This window comes from Mauremys mutica, chromosome 2, assembly GCF_020497125.1.
Source record: "Mauremys mutica isolate MM-2020 ecotype Southern chromosome 2, ASM2049712v1, whole genome shotgun sequence".
NCBI lineage: Eukaryota > Metazoa > Chordata > Testudines > Geoemydidae > Mauremys > Mauremys mutica.
This window is the reverse complement of record NC_059073.1, coordinates 5,676,348-5,695,780: the sequence shown is the minus strand read 5'-3', so window position 1 is coordinate 5,695,780 and position 19,433 is coordinate 5,676,348. Positions and strand designations below refer to the sequence as shown.

General features: G+C 64.2%; 1 protein-coding gene across 2 annotated transcripts in view; it reads right to left on the bottom strand.

Moving 5' to 3' along the window:
* Window positions 1–18,951, bottom strand: part of KIFC2 (kinesin family member C2) — a 31,314-nt gene extending 12,363 nt beyond the window's left edge. The window contains exons 1-9 of one of the 2 annotated variants that reach the window (XM_045006387.1): window positions 18,827–18,951; window positions 10,635–10,716; window positions 10,170–10,345; window positions 7,616–7,868; window positions 3,309–3,505; window positions 2,801–2,866; window positions 1,919–2,056; window positions 915–1,112; window positions 4–177 (exon numbers count right to left, since the gene is read on the bottom strand). In XM_045006387.1, the coding sequence (XP_044862322.1) occupies window positions 4–177; window positions 915–1,112; window positions 1,919–2,056; window positions 2,801–2,866; window positions 3,309–3,505; window positions 7,616–7,868; window positions 10,170–10,345; window positions 10,635–10,716; window positions 18,827–18,907 (1,365 nt within the window). In that variant the 5' untranslated portion in view covers window positions 18,908–18,951. Of the gene's footprint in view, window positions 1–3; window positions 178–914; window positions 1,113–1,918; window positions 2,057–2,800; window positions 2,867–3,308; window positions 3,506–7,615; window positions 7,869–10,169; window positions 10,346–10,634; window positions 10,717–18,826 lie in introns of those variants that run through there. The other variant, XM_045006388.1, reaches the window with a different exon arrangement.
* Window positions 18,952–19,433: the final 482 nt, after the last annotated feature.

Sequence of the window (19,433 nt, the reverse complement as noted above, 5' to 3'; positions counted from 1 at the left end):
CACCTTGTGCCGCAGCCCGGCAGTCACCTCCTCCGAGCCTTGCAGCTGCTCGGCCAGCCGCTGGCACCGCTCCCCCTGGCTGGAGAGCTGCTCCAGCAGCCCCCGGTTCCGCTCCTCGGCCTCCACCAGAGACCTCAGGGTCGTGGGGGACTCCACCTCCACCGTCTGGGTCACGTACTAGAGATGTGAAACGGATGCTGTGAGGGGCTGAGGACCTCACTGCCCCCTGCTGGGGGAATCAGACCTGTACGTACGTACGTACGTGTTTGTGTGTGTGTGTGTGCGCGCACGCGCACGCCCCCTGCTGGGGGAATCGTGTGTATGTGTGTGTGTGTGTGTGTGTGTGTGTGTGTGTCACTGCCCCCTGCTGGGGGAATCAGACCTGTACGTACGTATGTACGTACGTGTGTGTGTGTGTGTGTGTGTGTGTGTGTGTGCGCGCGCGTACGCGCACGCCCCCTGCTGGGGGAATCGTGTGTGTGTGTGTGTGTGTGTGTATATGTGTGTGTGTGTGTCACTGCCCCCTGCTGGGGGAATCGGATCTGTGTGTGTGTGTGAGCGAGAGAGAGAGACTGGTGTGTGTGTGTGTCAGTGCCGCCTGCTGGAGGAATCGGACCTGTGTGTGTGTGTGTGTGTGTGTGTGTGTGTGTGAGCAAGAGAGAGAGACTGGTGTGTGTGTGTGTGTGCACGCACGCGCGCCCCCTGCTGGGGGAATCGTGTGTGTGTGTGTGTCACTGCCCCCTGCTGGGGGAACTGCATGTGTGCATGTGTGTGTCACTGTCCTGTGTGTGCGCACACACGCCACTGCCCCCTGCTGGGCGAATCAGGCCTGTGCACTCATGTGTGAGAGCAAGAGGATGCTTCTGCCCTCTAGTGGCCACAGAGGCAAACTGCGGCCCCTGAGCTGGGCTCACCTGTACGTCGGGGGGCCGGTTCTGCTGGGTCTCCAGCGTGAGCTGCAGCTCCCGGATCCGCTCGTCCAGCCTGTGCACCTCCTGCTCCTTCCGCCACTGCAGGGCGCTGACCTGCCCCTCCAGGCGCACCAGCTGCTCCAGCTTCTGCTGCAGGGACGTCTCCAGGTGCTGCACCCTCGACCTCAGGCCCTCGTTCTCCTGGAGAGGGGCCGTGGGCAGGTCGTGGTTATGTGCCAGGAGGCTCCTCGGTGACCTACCTGGCCTGATCTCCCGGTGCACTGCATGTGTGTGAACACAGGGGCGCCAGCCTGGAGCGGGTCCTTGGAGCGCAGGGTCCTGCGTCCCACAGTGGTAGTGACGCGGGGGCTGGGCATAGGGGGGCTCTAGGGGTCAGTGACATGGGGGCTGGGTGGGGGCAGGGGGCTGGGTCAGCGATGAGGCCCCCTCACCTTGGCCAGCGGCAGAGGGCTGGGCACAGGGGGGCTCTAGGGGTCAGTGATGCAGGGGGCTGGGTGGGGGCAGGGGGATGGGTCAGTGATGGAGGCCCCCTCACCTTGGCCAGCGTGGCAGAGGGCTGGGCACAGGGGGGCTCTAGGGGTCAGCGACAGGCGGCTGGGCGGGTGCTGGATCAGCGACGGGGGGTCTGCAGGGGGGGCTCCCTCACCTTGGCCAGCGTGGCAGAGGGCTGGGCATGGGGGGCTCTAGGAGTCAGTGATGGGGGGCTGGGCAGGTGCTGGCTCAGCGACGGGGGGGGGGGGCTGCAGGGGGGCACCCACACCTTGGCCAGCGGCAGAGGGCTGGGCACGGGGGGGCTCTAGGGGTCAGCGACAGGCGGCGGGGCGGGTGCTGGCTCAGCAACGGGGGGGGGGCTGCAGGGGGGGGGCCCTCACCTTGGCCAGCGTGGCAGAGGGGTGGGCACGGGGGGGCTCTAGGGGTCAGCGACAGGCGGCTGGGCGGGTGCTGGCTCAGCAACGGGGGGGGGGCTGCAGGGGGGGGGCCCTCACCTTGGCCAGCGTGGCAGAGGGCTGGGCAGACACGGTCGCCAGCTGCTGCAGGAGCCCCTGGGTGACGCTGAGACTCTGCTTCAGCCCCTCGTTCTCCACCGTCAGGTTGTGGATCCGCTTCTCCGAATCCGTCACCCCCTGGAAGGAAAAGGGGGGTCAGGGAGCTTGGGCCCCCCCACACGCTGCCCCCAGGAGCCTTGGCACCCGCACACATACCCCCTGCCCCCACAGCAGCTGCCAGCTTCCCTCTCCCGCGGGCGCCCCACCCCCCGCTTCTCTCATCTTCCTCCCCCCACCCTGGGGGGCAGGAGAGGGGCCAGGCCTGTAAAGGAGGCAATGGGGGGAGAGGGCAGAGAGGACAGGGGTGGGAGGGGGGATGCAGTGTGGGGGCAGAAGGAACAAACCTAGGTGGTGCAGTGGGGGGAGGAGGCAGATGGGATGTGGGGCTGGGGGGATGCAGTGGGTGGGAGCAGAAGGGACAGGCCTAGGGAGTGGAGTGGGGGGAGGAGTGGAGTGGGGTGGGGGACTGAAGTGGGGGGACAGAAGGGACAGGCCTAGGGGAGGAGGCAGAGGGGCCGGGGCTGGGGTGGGGGACAGAGGCAAAGGTGGGGTGGGGGACTGCAGTGGGGGGACAGAAGGAACAAACCTAGGTGGTGCAGTGGGGGGAGGAGGCAGATGGGATGTGGGGCTGGGAGGATGCAGTGGGTGGGAGCAGAAGGGACAGGCCTAGGGAGTGGGGTGGGGGGAGGAGTGGAGTGGGGTGGGGGATGCAGTGGGGGGACAGAAGGGACAGGCCTAGGGGAGGAGGCAGAGGGGCCGGGGCTGGGGTGGGGGACAGCGGCAAAGGGGACGGTGGTGGGGTGGGAGTGTCCTTCTCCTCACCATCCCCGTGCGCAGCCGTGTCAGCTCCTCCTCTCGCTCCTCAATCTGCTGCTTCAGCTCTTGGACCTAGGGGAAAGACACATCCGATGTGAGGCTCCCCCCTCTCCCAGGGCTGGGCACCACGGCCCCCTCCCCATAGACAGGGGTACTGCCAATGTAGGGGCGCAGGGGCAGCCCCAGGGCATAAGGGGCTGGCTGGCGGGTGTGAGCCCAGGGCCCCCATTGGCCCAGAGCGCCGTGAGGATGAGGACGGTGCCTGTTAGCCAGGGTTCCTCTATTGCTCAGGGGCGCTGAAGGGATGGGTTCTCGCCCCAGCTCCCCAGGGGCTCATCCATCCCTGTCCTGCAAGCAGAGATCCCACCTGTGGAGTTGTCTCCATCCTCTGGGTCTTCTCCCCTTCTGGGGCTTTGCTGTGGGCCCCGCCAGCCTCTCCTCAGCAAGAGCATCATTCCCGCTGGCGCCCCTACCTGCCGTGGCTCCACCAGCAGCGCCGGCCCCTGGTTCTCACCTGCAGGTCGAAGCTCCCTGCCAGCTGCTGCTTCTCCTTCTCCCCCTCTTCCAGCTGCTGCCTCAGGCCTGTGATCTCCTCCAGCAGCTTGTTCCTCTCCCCCTGCAGGGCACTGATGGATTCCACCAGCCGGTGCACGCCCACGGGGGTCACAGGCGGACATGGGTACAGGGGGCAAGTGGAGGGTGGCTTCATACCTGGGGAGGAGGGGACGTAGGCAGTCACTCCTAGGACATCCATGTGGGCGCAGAACTCCTGCAGGGGCAGGTGGGCCATCTGGGGAAGGGACGAGGGGGATGGGGAGATGCAGCCCACCACAGAATCAGCCTGGAGACAGAATCACCCTCCCCCTCAGTGAGGGGCAGGTGGGTAAGTGCTCAGAGGGAGGGAATGGATGTGGGGGGACATTGTACAGATATTTTGGATGGGTGGGTAGATGGATGAGTGTATTGCATGGATGGATGGTGGATGGACATGGTGGATGAATGAGTGGGTGCATTGCATGGGCAAATGGATGATGGATGAGCTTGTTGGGTGGATGGCTGGATGGTGTGTTGGATGGACAGGTGGATGTGAGGGTTGCATGGATGAACAAGTGTGTTAGATGGATGGATGGATGGGTGTGTTGGATGGATGGATGGATGGATGGATGGATGAGTGTGTTGGATGGTTGGGCAGATGGATGAGTGTGTTGGATGGGTGGATGGCTGTGTTGGATGGATGGGCAGATGGATGGATGGATGGATGAGTGTGTTGGGCAGATGGATGGGTGGTTGGTTGTGTTGGATGGTCGGGCAGATGGATGAGTGTGTTGGATGGAGGGTGTGTTGGATGGTTGGGCCGATGGATGGGTGTGTTGGGTGGATGAGTGTGTTGGATGGGTGGATGGGTGTGTTGGATGGCTGGGCAGATGGATGGATGGATGGATGAGTGTGTTGGGCAGATGGATGAGTGTGTTGGATGGGTGGTTGGTTGTTTTGGATTGTTGGGCAGACAGATGAGTGTGATGGATGGATGGATGGGTTGGGTGGATGAATGTGTTGGATGGATGGATGGGTGTTGGATGGTGTAGTAGGAAGAGAGCCTGAGACATAAGCGCTTGTATCAGAGGCCTGGTATGAGGCAGGTCCTGCTCACACAATCTGCCAAGAACAGGGCTGATATTGCAGAAATACACATTCCTAAGGAGTGCGAGTCACAGAGTACTCACACAAACACATCCCGATATCAAGTGGTACCAGAACATCCCAATATCAAGGATGGTACAAAAACATTCCCCAAGGATAACAGGAACACACTGACCCCTCCTGAAAGATAAGGTCAGGATGACAGTACGTAATAGACAACAAAGACTCCTATGGCACCTTATAGACTAACAGATGTATTGGAGCATGAGCTTTTGTGGGTGAATACCCACTTCGTCAGACACATGTAATGGAAATTTCCAGAGGCAGGTATAAATATGCAAGCAAGAATCAGTCTAGAGATAACGAGGTTAGTTCAATCAGGGAGAATGAAGCCCTCTTCTAGCAGTTGAGGTGTGAACACCAAGGGAGGAGAAACTACTTCTGTAGTATGTAATAGAGATGTTTTGATCGAACCAACATGTACAAGGTGATGGGTGATTATTTGCCACATCAGGGGCAATAACTAACTATGTCAGAGGGGGAATAGGGAACTTGTTTGTATCGGTGTATAAAATGGTACCTCAGGGGGAGTATCTTTGTCTGGTCTAGGAAGGAACAGAAAGTCCCACCATTCACTGAGCTGGTCCATTGTTATAGGCTTACATGTATTAGTGGTCCAGTAGTCTGCAGGATACTAGTACTGTGCTTCATCGACAATAAACCTGGCTGGGTGCCTTCATCCCCTAACAGATCTTGTGCTCATTGGGCGGTTTGCTCAAGGTCTGCTGTGCCAGCTGTCTGCACAGGGCTGGGGTGGCACACAGAGGGAACACACACACGCAGCCAAATATCTATCAACATCTAACCACAGATGGATGAGTGCGTTGGATGGATGGATGGATGAATTCATGGTGTGTTGGGCAGATGCGTGGGCGTGTTGGTTGGATGGATGGATGGATGGGAGGATGGATGAGTATTTTGGGTGGATGGATAGATGGTATGTTGGATGTGTTGAATGGACAAGTGGCTGTATTGGATGGACAGGTCGATGGGTGTGTTGGATGGCTGGGCAGATGGGTGGATGTGTTAGATGGATCAGCGGACATGTGGTTGTGTTGGATGGACAGGTGGATGGGTGGGTGTGTAGGATAGACAGGGGGATGGATGGGTGGGTGAGTGTGTCGAATTGATGAATGACTGGACAGGTGTATTGGATGGGTGCATGGGTTCGTTGGATGGCTGGGCAGATGGATGAGTGTTTTGGATAGACGGATGGATGAATGGACGGTGTGTTGGTTGGACGTGTGGATGTGTGGGCATGTTGGATGGATGAATGGATGGACCAGTGTGTTGAATGGTAAGGTAGATGGAGTACTTTGGGTGGATGGATGGAGGGTGTGATGGATGTGTGGGTAGGTGTATTGGATGGACGGGTGGATGCATGGGTGCATTGGATGGACAGGCAGATGAGTGGCTGTGTTGGATGGACAGGTGGATGGGTGTGTTGGATGACTGGGTGTGTTAGATAGCTGGGCAGCTGGGTGGGTGTGTTGGATGGGTGAATGGATAGCTGGGTGTGTTGGATGGTTGGGCAGATGTATGAGTGTGTTGGATGGACGGACGGATGAATGGATGGTGTGTTGGTTGGACGTGTGGACATATTGGATGGATGAATGGATGGACCGGTGTGTTGGATGGGAAGGTGGATGAGTATTTTGGGTGGATGGAGTGTGTGATGGATGTGTGAGTAGGTGTGTTGCATGGACAGGTGGATACATGGGTGGGTGGCTATGTTGGATGGACAGGTGGATGGGTGTGTTGTAAGGAAAGGTGGATGAGTATTTTGGGTGGATGGATGGAGGGTGTGATGGATGTGTGGGTAGGTGTGTTGGATGGACGGTTGGATGAGTGGCTGTGTTGGATGGGCAGGTGGATGGGTGCGTTGGATGTCTGGATGTGTTAGATGGCTGGGCAGCTGGGTGGGTGTGTTGGATGGGTGTGCTGAATGAATGGATGGACAGGTGTGTTGGATGGGAGGGTGGATGAGTATTTTGGGTGGAGGGGTGGGTGTGCTGGATGGATGAATGGATGGACAAGTGTGTTGGATGGGACGGTGTGTGGATGGATTGACAGATAGATGTTTGTGTTGCATGGATAGAGGGATGGAGTGTTGGATGGAGGTGTGGGTGTGAGTGTGTTGGATGAGAGGGTGTGCTGGATGGATTGGCAGATGGATGAGTGTGTTGGATAGATAGACGGATGGTGTGTTGGATGGGTGGGTGGATGCATAGGTATGTTGGATGAATGAATGAATGAATGGACAGGTGTGTTGGATGGGAGGGTGGATCGGTATTTTGGGTGGGTGAATGTTGTGTTGGATGGGTGGGTGTGTTGGATGTACGGGCAGATGGATGATCGTACAGGCAGACGGGTGGATGGTGTGTTGGATCAGTGGGTGTGTTGGGTGGATGAGTGCTTTGGGTGCATGGACAGGTGGATGTGTGAGCTGGGGTTCACTGGTTCATCGGTCACTTCAGAAGATGAAGTCTCTTCTCCCTCCAGCAGAGCGTGGTCCCTGCAGATCAGTCTCCATGACTCATTCAGTCCTTGGCCTCTCTCCAGAGGCTGCCAACAAGGGGCCAACTGACCACCACTCATCACCATTTCGTTTGGACGCTGCCCCTTAGCCAAGACCCTCCAGAAAACTCTGCCTCCAGCGGCCGCATGGCTTTGAGCAGCCACCATCCTAGAGGTGAGGGGCTCCACCCTCCAACCCCCATACCAACCCCTCTCCATGCCCAACTGCCAGCCAGGTTCCCTCCCATCACCAGTGCAGCCACCCTCCTGCATTTCCACGCTGCAGCAGGCCCATCACCCTGGTTCTCAGTGACAACCTCAGGAGCTTCTCTACTCTGTTGTCTTCAGAGGGGAGAAATTCACACAAGGCCTGACAAAGGCGTAGGCACTATGGGACGAGGTGGGAAGCCAGCCAGTGGTGCCCAGGCCTCGGCAGAGGTGGGACCCCAGCCAGTGGCGGGAGGCGGGACCCCAGCCAGTGGTGCCCAGGCCTCAGCGGAGGCGGGACCCCAGCCAGTGGTGCCCAGGCCTTGTGAATTTCACCCCCGAAGCCCAGGTTGCTGCTCGTGGGCGTTGCTGCAGTCGGGGCGAATGACTCCCCACCATGCAGTGTCTCCATGACGTTCTGCTGCTCGCAGATGACGCCCTCCAGGCTCTCGATGACGCTCAGCTTGTCCTGCACCTGCTGCCTGTAGGCCCTCCTCAGCGTCCGCAGCTGCTTCCGGCGCCGGCTCTCCTCCCGGCACAGGCGGGAGCGGTACTCCCCGGCTTGCTCCTGCAGCCGCTGCATCTGCCCGTAGTGCTCCAGGAAGGAGAGGAGGTGGGACATCACCGAGATGAGAGGGGAGTCGGGGAGCTGGCGTGGGAACCCGTGGGAGGAGCAGGGGGAGAGGGAGACCCGAGTGAGATGGTGGGACGGGGAGGGAGGGGCGGACAGAGCAGGTCGCAGGAGCACATGGGATGTGGGGGGATGAGGGGGGTGGTTTGAAGGAGAAAAGAGAAGACAAAGCAGTTAGCACAGGTGGAGGGTGGGAATGGTTTGCCTAGTGGGTAGGGTTGGGGCCAAGGACTCAGGAGACCCGGCCCTGATGCTCTGCCACAGACCCCATGTGACTCTGGAGTGGGTCACTTCATCCACTGCACCTCGGACCCCCACGCGTGCAGCGGGGCTGGCTCCGAGAGACCCCATCGGCGACGGTGAGGCACTACGCCCAGGGGCCAGAGGAAACCCCAGGCAGGTATCCCCACCCCCAGCAGCCTGCGCAGCCCCTGCGGCTGGCTGGCACCATCGGCAATCACACACCAAGAGCAGAGGCCCCGAGCGCTGGCCACGGCACACTTAGTCAGGGAGAAGGGACTCGCCCAGGGTCACCCGCGTAGCCGGGGTAGGAAAGGCGGCAGCTCAGACTAGCCACCCGAGTACAGACCCAGGGGGGCGGGCGGGTCGGTATTCTGACAGCTAGACCAAGGCCCCCCCCCCGTGCTTCCCCAGCTACACTGCTGTGTTTAGCACCAGAGCTAGCGCGTCTGCCCACGCGGGCTGGGAATCGCCTCCCGGCTCACACCCAGACATGCGCTAAGTGCCGCCCCAGAGCCTGGGCTCCTAGCAGGTGGCACCGGGACAGCGGCACCGGGAACGTCAGGGGCAGAGGAGCCCTTAGGGCCCGGTTCATGGCTGCCCTGTGTCTCGTCAGAGGCCAGCGCTCCCAGTTCTACCCATGCTCTGCCAGGCTGCGCCAGGCCCGTCGGTATCCCCGTGACGGGCACGATCCAAGACCAGGCAGGTGGACATGGAGCTTGGGATGGGCACCGCTGACGGATTCCAGAAACCCACACGTGCCCCATTGGTCCCCTCTGTGGTCTGAGGCTCACGGTGACCAAGGAGACACAGGGACTGGGTCCCTCCTTCTCTGCTCCAGGCCTCAGCAACCCCCTTCCGGGGAGAGTCGAGAGCTGGACAAGCTCCCGGGGGGACAGGAGTGCTGGCGACTGCCTGGTAAATAGCCAGCAGGTCGGTCAGGGCAGCAAAGCGAGCAGAGTGGAGGACAGGGACAGATGAGCCCTGGGAGCTGTCTGGGCTCTGCTGGGCCGGCATGTGGCCAGTTCAGATCTGATGCCCTGGGTCCTGGGGTAACCCAAGAATCCCATAACACCAACTGGCGAGAGGGTCCCAGCAAGGTCCCCATGCTGGCTTGTGCGTTCTGGGTCCCCAAAGAGTGAAATGTCCACACAGATGCTGCATAAGGGGCTGTGGATGTCCAATGACAGCGTGCGGGTTTTCTGCCACACAAGGGATCTTTGTTCACCTGGCTCTCGGGCAGGACGCGAGCAGCATAAGCTAACACAGCGGATACCCACGTACATACAGAGCCAGCAGGGAGATGTGCAGTCACCGGGAAAGCGGCACACAGGAAAAAGAAGCCCCTATCCTGCGTTATCCTGATCTGAGAACAGACACTGAACTCTGGGGACGTGAGCAGAAGGCAGAGACGACACCCCGCATCCTGCACTTAGGAAGGAAGCGGGCTGAGGGCTTACGGTCCCGAAAACGGGATCTGAACCCTCCTTGGCTGAGGCTCAGCAGAGGAGTTTGGGGGTGAGATACGCTTCACTGGCCGGCAGCTTAGCCTGCTGAGTGAAGTGCAGGCTCCAGAAAAGGTGCTATGATTTGTTTTATAGGTGACCTTTCGTTTCTATTATTCTCCCTCACCAGCTCATGGTTCTCTGGCAACGATCTCACCCTTGTTTTCACTATAAAATCCCTCAGTGCTGTCATAGCCCACAAAGCGCAGATCCTGACTCTCACAAACAGGTGTACATGTCCCTGGGGGACAGCAGGCCTGGTACTTGCGGGAGTGTCCCGTGGAGACCGGGCTGGGCCCGACGGGCTCGGGGACTGGGGGCAGCTCCTGTTAACCTGCGAGGCAAGGTAAGGGCTGGCTCTGCCTGGAGGAGAGGGCCTGGGTGGCTGACAGGAGGGTGTGGACACCCAGCTAAGCACAAGCAAGACTCCCCCAACACAAGAGTCCAAGGCGCCTCCCAGCTCTGGGCACCCCGAGACCCGTCACACCTGGCCACGCCTGTTTGTGTTTCATGCTCCTCATTGCCGTGGCGACAGGGAGGCAGCAGCTCTGATGGGGAACGCGCCCAGATTTACCTTCCCGCCAGAGGCCTCTGTGTCCACTGGGCAGAGCTTCCCCTGGGCAGCTTCCCGCTTGAGGGCCAGGAATTCGGTGAGCGGGGTGGTGGCATCCTCCAGAAAGCCGCTGTCAGGGCCAGTTTCCTCCTCCTCCTCCTCCCCCGTGCCACTGCCTCGGTCGCTCTCGGAGCTGCCTGCAAAGGGGGGAACAGCGCTGGGGGGGGAGCCGCAGCGCCAGGGCGCCCCTTGGCTCCCCCACTGTCGAGACAGATGTGCCCCAGCCCAGTGGCACCCCCCCAGTGTGAGATCCATCGTCCCCAACACCTGACCCCCTTCAGGACACGGGGAGACCTGTCCCAGCTCACCAGCCCGGCATGCACCCATCTACAGCCAGCACCCTCCCCCGCTGCTGGGCCACGTGCCAACCAGAGCAGCCACTGCGGCTCAGAGCCGTGCCCGGGGAGGGGCGAGGAGGCTACGCACTGTCCAGCTCCGGCAGCTCCGGCCACAGCTCCTCACACAGCCTGCGCCGCCTGGGCGGCTCCACGGAGAAGGCATCTGGGCCCTGGAGAGCAGGAGGGAAAGGAAACGTCTGTCAGCAACAGAGGCCAGGCCACAGGGGGGTCCTCAGAGCCCCCCAACCGACCCGCCCCCACGCCACGGGGGGGTCCTCAGAGCCCCCCGACCGACCCGCCCCCCGCCACGGGGGGGTCCTCAGAGCCCCCCGACCGACCCGCCCCCCCGCCACGGAGGGGTCCTCAGAGCCCCCCGACCGACCCGCCCCCCGCCACGGAGGGGTCCTCAGAGCCCCCCGACCGACCCGCCCCCCCGCCACGGACGGGTCCTCAGAGCCCCCCGACCGACCCGCCCCCCCGCCACGGACGGGTCCTCAGAGCCCCCCGACCGACCCGCCCCCCGCCACAGAGGGGTCCTCAGAGCCCCCCGACCGACCCGCCCCCCGCCACAGAGGGGTCCTCAGAGCCCCCCGACCGACCCACCCCCCAGCCACGGACGGGTCCTCTGATCCCCCCGCCCGACCCCGCCCCCCGCCACGGGGGGGGCCCCCGAGCCCCCCGACCGACCCGCACCCCCGCCACGGAGGGGTCCTCAGAGCCCCCCGACCGACCCGCTCCCCGCCACGGACGGGTCCTCAGAGCCCCCCGACCGACCCGCCCCCCCGCCACGGACGGGTCCTCAGAGCCCCCCGACCGACCCCCCCCGCCACGGACGGGTCCTCAGAGCCCCCCGACCGACCCGCCCCCCAGCCACGGACGGGTCCTCCTAGCCCCCCGACCGCCCCCACCCCCCCCCACGGGGGGGCCCTCAGAGCCCCCCGACCGACCCGCTCCCCCGCCACGGACGGGCCCTCAGAGCCCCCCGACCGACCCGCCCCCCGCCACGGAGGGGTCCTCAGAGCCCCCCGACCGACCCGCCCCCCCGCCACGGACGGGTCCTCAGAGCCCCCGACCGACCGACCCGCCCCCCGCCACGGACGGGTCCTCAGAGCCCCCGACCGCCCGCCCCCCCGCCACGGACGGGTCCTCAGAGCCCCCCGACCGACCCGCCCCCCCGCCACGGACGGGCCCTCAGAGCCCCCGACCGACCCGCCCCCCCGCCACGGAGGGGTCCTCAGAGCCCCCGCCCGACCCGCCCCCCCGCCACGGAGGGGTCCTCAGAGCCCCCCGACCGACCCGCCCCCCCGCCACGGGGGGGTCCTCAGAGCCCCCCGACCGACCCGCCCCCCCGCCACGGGGGGGGCCTCAGAGCCCCCCGACCGACCCGCCCCCCCGCCACGGACGGGTCCTCAGAGCCCCCCGACCGACCCGCCCCCCCGCCACGGACGGGTCCTCAGAGCCCCCCGACCGACCCGCCCCCCCGCCACGGGGGGGTCCTCAGAGCCCCCCGACCGACCCGCCCCCCCGCCACGGGGGGGTCCTCAGAGCCCCCCGACCGACCCGCCCCCCCGCCACGGACGGGTCCTCAGAGCCCCCCGACCGACCCGCCCCCCTGCCACGGATGGGTCCTCAGAGCCCCCCGACCGACCCGCCTCCCGCCACGGATGGGTCCTCAGAGCCCCCAGACCGACCCGCCCCCCGCCACGGATGGGTCCTCAGAGCCCCCTGACCGATCCGCCCCCCCGCCACGGGGGGGTCCTCAGAGCCCCCCGAGCAACCTGCCCCGGATGGGTCCTCGGAGCCCCCCGACCAACCCACCACCCGCCACGGATGGGTCCTCAGAGTCCCCTGACCAACCCGCTCCCCACCACAGGGGGGTCCTCGGAGCCCCCCGACCAACCTACCCCCTGCCACGGAGGGGTCCTCAGAGCCCCCCAACTAAATGGGTCCTCAGAGCTCTCCTTGTCACCATGGACAGCACCTCAGAGTCCCTCCAACTACTCCCTCCTTCACAGATGGTGCTTCAGAGCCCCCCGGAGCAACCCCACACCGCAGATGGTGTCTCAGAGCCCCCTGACCAACCTTCCCCTCTGCCACAGACGGCACATCAGTGCCCCCCCCCGACACCCCCCTCCACCACAAATGGCCCCACAGAAGCCCCCATGGCACCACCCCTTTATGAACAGCACCACAGAGCTCCCCACCCCCCGAACACTCCCCACCATGGCTGCCCCCCCGAACCTCTCTGGGCACAGACAGCCTCCCCCATGCCACCCTCCACCACTGTGCCCTACAGATCCCCCCAGAAACCCCCCACCACAGACAGCCCCATAGAGCCCCCCTCAAGCACTCCCCCACCACAGACAGTCTCCCCCCACACACCTCTGGCTACAGATAGCCCCACAGAGCCCCCACAAGTACCCCCCGCCAGACAGCCCCACAGAACCCCCTCAATTACCCCCCTGCCAGACAGCCTCACAGAACCCCCTCAATTACCCCCCGCCAGACAGCCTCACAGAACCCCCTCAGTTACCCCCCTGCCAGACAGCCTCACAGAACCCCCTCAATTACCCCCCACCACACAGCCTCACAGAACCCCCTCAATTACCCCCACCACACATCCTCACAGAACCCCCTCAATTACCCCCCGCCAGACAGCCTCACAGAACCCCCTCAATTACCCCCCACAAGACAGCCTCACAGAACCCCCTCAATTACCCCCTGCCAGACAGCCTCCCAGAACCCCCTCAATGACCCCCCGCCAGACAGCCCCACAGAACCCCCTCAATTACCCCCCACCAGACAGCCTCACAGAACCCCCTCAAGTACCCCCCACCACAGACAGCCCCATAGAGCTCCCCTCTCCCCCCCCCCGCTCCCCCCAAGCCCGGCACAGAGCTGACCCTGCTGGGTGCAACTGACGCCCTGAACCGGATCCATCTCCGTGCTGAAGCTGTCTAGACACCGGGAACGCTCCTGGATCGCTCCCTTCGGCACCCCGTGCCCAGGGCCCTGACCACACCCCAAGACCCGACCCCCTCCTACGAGGCCTGGCTGGGGCACAGCAAGGTGCTGAGCTGGCAAGATGGGAACCCTCCTAATGGGGCAGAGCCGGCCCTGCCCGGGTGCTGCCCCTGCTAGCGCTCCCCAGGGCGAGGGCACACGCCCGTTCCCCCTCGGTGCCAGGTGCCCCCAGTGGCAAGCCCGGCTCTTTAACTCATGTCACACAGCTCTGGTTCGGCCCAGCCCCTCGCCCGGCTATGCTGATGGGGCCACGCAGGCGCCGTCTCTGCGGGCTCAGCTCACCAGCCCCACAGGGAATAGCTGTGACAGAGGCCCCAGCCCCACGCTCAGGAACTGTCCAATACATGTGGGTCTGGGGGCCTGAGCCAGGTCTGGGGCCGGCGACAGGGCAGAGCTCAGCAAGGCCGGGGCACCCGATGGTGCTGCCCGTCCTCACAGCGGGCAGCTGGCCCCCCTGCTGCAGGAGTCTGTGCCCCAGCCAGGGAGACAGACCCACAGCGCGGCAAGTCAAAGCCTGAGCCACGCCTCCCTGGACAATCAATACAGCCCGGCTGGAAACAGCATCAGCTCAAGCTGCAGCCGGGCCAACCTCGGAGGCAGCTGCGCAGAGCGGAGCCGAGCGGGGAAATGGCAGAGCGCCAGAGCCGAGATGCCAAGGGGCGGAAATGGGGCAGGCTCTCAGCACTGCCCTATGGATCCAATCAGCCCTCTGGCAGGGGAGATCACGCGGCCTTGAGGGGTCAGGCCCCGTGCTGCCAGGCCCCTTTGGAGAGAACCGACCCCCCAGCTGCCAAAGCGCCACCAGAGGCAGCCCGGGCACACCTGGCGCGCACATCCCGCCCCAGCAGAGGGGCCCAGCCTGGAACGGCGCACGAAGCTCTCTGCCAGGGGAGCACGAGGCTCGGCCAACGCTCCTGGCCCTGGAGACGTGTCTGGCAAGGCCCAGCGGGGCTGAGGAGGGGTCAGAGATTGGAACAATCGACGTCTATTCAACCAACAGACAACACCCCTGTCCCCAGCCGCCCCCAGTGCCAAACAGGAGCCCAGGGCAAAGCGGGCAGGGAAAGCCAGGGTCCTGCACCCTGCCGACAGACCCAGCCCCCCTCGTGCCCCCCAACTAACTGCCATGCTGGGCAGGGGGCAGGAGGGCAAATCGCCCCAGTAGGTACCAACAGAGACGCCTGCACCCAAACACGCCTCACCCCCCCTCTGTGCGGTCAGGACCCATGCGGTTCCCCTGTGCAGGGGAACCCACTGTAGCACAGTGGGGGAAGGGGGCCAGCAAATCCATAACTATCCTGATCCACCAGCTAAACCTTTGCGGGGGGTGTAGCATCCAGGGGCAGTACTGCCACCCAGAGAGCCGGGGAGAGGATCTGGACCCAGCCCTACTGGCCCCCCAATTCTCCCATCGTCCACCCCATGTGTTCAGACTGGGCACCGGGAGCAGGACTGGGCTCCAGGGGAGGTGGCAGAAGCTGGGGGCAGGGAAATGCCCCATGGGTTCCAGCAGAGCTGCCCCCCCTTCCCCTGGGGGGTGGATCCCTTCCCTCAGGGCCTGGCACCTGGGAGCCAGCTTGAGCTGCCATCTGCACATCTGCTGGGGTGGCTGAGCCGGGCACCGGGATGCCACACCCCGTGGGGGTGAGCTCGGGCGCTGGGAGTCAGGGTAGTGGCTAAACGTGCCCCCAGCTGGGGCAGCATGGGGCACCCCAGCGAGGGAAGGGGTGAATGAACCCCAATCTGCTGTCCTCTGCGCTGGGTCCGACTGGGACCAGGAGGCTCCTTCCCCTCCCCTCAGTGCAGACAGACCGACCCCTTCAATCCCGGCGCCTTCCGGTGCCTGCTCCGAGCGGGCCCTAGGAAGCCGGGCCCCTGCCCCCGAAGCCACTCCCTCCCCCACCCCTACTCACATCCCTCTCTCCCGCTTCCTTTTCCTGGTGCTGTCGTAACACGCTAGTGAAGCAGGGGCCATGTCTCCAGGGGCTGGTGCTCACAGAGGATAAGAGCCTACTGCTGCTGTTGGCTGACGGAGGGATTCCTTTAGCTCAAGTGATAGGGACCTACGCACTGGTGCTGAATCCACAGCAAAGGATGTCACGGAACCGGATCCCGAACAGGGACCCCAACGCCTGCGCTGCCATCCCTTCCCACGCTCCATGCACAGCCAGGTTGGGGATTAGCCCGTGCGTTGCCAGCCAACCCTCAATAACAAGCCTGTGTTAAAACAGGGGCAGGGTTAGCACTGGCACAGGGATTCCACCTGGCCCCAGCATGGGATGTGGGAAATCCAGGCCATCCATCAGCCAGGGGACAGCCTCAGCACCGGCATCTCCAGCGGCCGCCGAGGGCTGCGCTGGGTTCTCCATCCCTGGACATTTTTAAATCAAGATTGACCTCGAGCAGATCTTTCAGAAAAACACCCAAACAAGAGTTAATGCGGGGCACCCCTAGGGCCTATGCGATAGATACAGAGATCTCACAACGATCCATCCGGGCCAGCTCTAGACATTTCGCCACCCCAAGCAGGGCGGCATGCCGGGGGAGGCGCTCTGCCGGTCGCCGGTCCCGCGGCTCCATCGAAGCCGCGGGACCAGCGGACCCTGCCTGCCGCCCTCCCGGTGACCGGCAGAGCGCCCCCCGCGGCATGCCGCCCCAAGCACGCGCTTGGTGTGCTGGGGTCTGGAGCCGCCCCTGATCCGGGCCCCAGGCTCTCAGAATCGATGGAAAAAACAGCAGGAAATCACTAGTGGCCCAGGAGTGAAAACACCAGAGTCCTGCAGCGGCCTTGGAAGGGACGTCAACAGGACCGAGAACATTTGGGGGAGGGCACCTGTCCCCCACGTGCCCCCGAGAGCGCTCACCCCACCACGCTGGGTGCAGGATCCCAGAGATGTCACACGGGCTTTGCCTGTCAGCCTGGACAAGGATAACGTCAATGGGCCAAGTGCACAGCTGGGTCGGCAGGTTCAATTCCCCCTCCAGCAGGGCTGAGCTGCCCTCATGCCTTTCCCCTCCGCTCTGGGCTGGTGCCCATTTTTGGCTCTGGGACTCCTGCCTTCTTCTTTTCCAGGGGACGAATCTCTTGCTACCTCCAAGAGCTTGAGCCAGGGGATAGAGACGGCAAACTGAGCAGCACTTAGCCCCCCTTCAGGATACAGGGAGCCGGGGACTGTCCGTGAGATTGAAATACAGCACATTTACAACTGAGCTGAGAGCCTCTTTCCCCACACGTGTCGTTAACCTGTGGAACTCACTGCTACCAGACATTATTGAGCTTCGCAGGATTCAAAACAGGGCCAGACCCTTCTAAGGATCATTACCCCAGCCATGGTTACCCATAATCTCTCTTGGTCCAGGGCATCAGCAGTCCCTAACTGAATGATGGGGGATTAGGAAGAGACGCCCCCCCGGACAGGTTACTACATAACCATCCAGTACCAGGTGCTTGCGCCTTCCTCTGGAACGGCTGGGGCTGGTCCCTGTCACCGACAGGACAGACTGAGACGATCCCTGGCCTGTTCAATCTGCCCATTCCTATGTCCCGAGTGCTGACCCAGACAGACCGGAGGGGCCACTAACCCCATTCTGAAAAGGATCACAGCTCTACAGCAAGGCATGGTGAGCGGGGGCGGGGGAGCTGCCTGGACCCCACCTAGCCTGAGAACGGGGGCTGCCCGGCTGGGGAGGGGCAGGTGGACTCACTCAGGCAGCTGGCTCCTTAGTGCACCGGGAGGGGGAGAGGACCTAGGGTGTGGGCTGAGCAGTCAGGAGTGGGGAGCCGACCCGCACGGGGAGAAGGACTGAGCTGCTTTTTACATTCTCCTCGGGACCCCAGGACAGGGGGACTCCCCATGCACTTTGCTATGAGCTGGTTGGGAAAGGCGCCTGCTGCCACGGAGACAGAGCGGCTGCACAGTTACCATGGCAACACGTGCCTTTGAAATTCCTCCACAGAATGATGGAGACAGATCGACTGTTACTTCTGGGTACCCCCCCTCCACCAGCATGCCAGGAATAATGGGGATCCATCCGGTCAGGGGTAGACGCCCCCAAGTCTGCATGGCTAGGACTGGGTACCTCCCTCCACCCCTTCCCATGCCGGCAGACGATCAGCGTCCCATATCACTCCCCAGGGCTGGATCTGGCAGTGCCAAAACTGACCTGGTTTCCCCCAATCTGAAGAGCCCCCTTCCCCGGCCCGCCAGGCAGACACGACAACCGCAGCAAATCTGGATCTCTGCAGCCAGGTGGGCTTTCATCTCTGCACTGATCAGGGAGCAGCATCCCCACAAGAGACGGGTGAACCGGCTCCCTGCTGCGGCGACCCGGGCAGGCAGCGGCTCAGGAGCCAGGCTGCCGGGGACCACGCCAAGGGGGCAGGGGGCAGAGAGCCGGGGCAGGTAGTGTGAAGGGCCGTGGAGCTGGGAGTGGAGTGACTACCTGGCCCAGGACAGAGCGGTCCCACTCGGGCAGGGGACAGGGCCCGGCTGCTCCGGGTCAGTAGCAAAGTGAACAGTGCGAGGGGAGCGGAACAGCCCATCCCAGCGGGGCGGGTGGCAGCTTCTCATCCCTGCCGTGAGCTGGGAGGGCTCAGCCTGGCCTCCACCACGGCACAAAAACCACCCCACGGCCTGGCACCTGGGGAGCCTGCTCAGGGGACGGCCAGGCTCGGGGGGCTGCAAGCTGGGACTGAGGAGCATCAACAGACCTCCGGGGGTGGGGTGGGGGGGAGCCCAGGGCTGGGGTAGCAGGGGGCTGCAGACTAGGGGGGTAGCAGGGAGCACCAGGACCAGGGCTGGGGACAGCCAGGAACCCCAGCGCAGGTATCTGCAGAGCACCCGGTGACGGTGAGCAGCTGCCAGGGGCAGGTGCTGCTGGGGGCACGCAGAGCAGCTGGGTGCTACGGGCAGGGTCGGGGGGGTGCTGGGGGCACAGCGGGGGGGTGCTGGGGGCAGGGTCGGGGAGGTGCTGGGGGCACAGCGGGGGGTGCTGGGGGCAGGGTCGGGGGGTGCTGGGGGCAGGGTCGGGGGGCTGCAGGGGGGGGGAATAACTCCATCCTTTGCCCTCCCCAGAGGTGGCACCGGCAGCCCCCCCGTGTCCCGCACCCCGGGGCCAGGCTCTGCTAGCGGGGGGAGACTGGCCGGGGTTAACTACAGCGGGGGCGGCTCAGGATCGCTGGAGGACATGACCCTGCCTGAGGGGGGGCGGGGTCCCCCCCAGCCGGTGCCCGAGCGCCCCCCCCCAGCCCCCTACCTGCGGCGGGGGGAGCGGCCGCGGGCCGCGGCGCAGCAGCGCGTACACGATGTAGACCAGCAGCGAGTAGAAGGCGAACATGGGGGCGCGGGGGGGGGGGCTCCGGAGCGCCCTGCAGCCCAGCCCAGCCCGGGGATCCCCACGCCCGCTCCGCTCCGCTCCGCGCCGCACGCCCGGCAGCTGCACCGGCCGAGCCAGCCGCAGCGGCTCCGAGCATGCCCAGTGCCCCCGCCCGCCCCTGGCGCTGCGGCACCGGCGGGGCCCGGGAGGAGCCGCCCACGGGCCGCCAGACACGGGCACCCCTGCAGCTCCCCTCGCCCCGGGCACGGGAGAGACACGGGCACCCCCTGCAGCTCCCCTCGCCCCGGGCACGGGAGAGACACGGGCACCCCCTGCAGCTCCCCTCGCCCTGGGCACAGGGGAGACTCGGGCACCCCCCACCTCCTGGTGCCCTGGGCATGGGAGAGACACGGGCACCCCCTGCAGCTCCCCTCGCCCTGGGCACGGGGGAGACACGGGCACCCCCTGCAGCTCCCCTCGACCTGGGCACAGGGGAGACTCGGGCACCCCCTGCAGCTCCCCTCGCCCTGGGCACGGGAGAGACTCG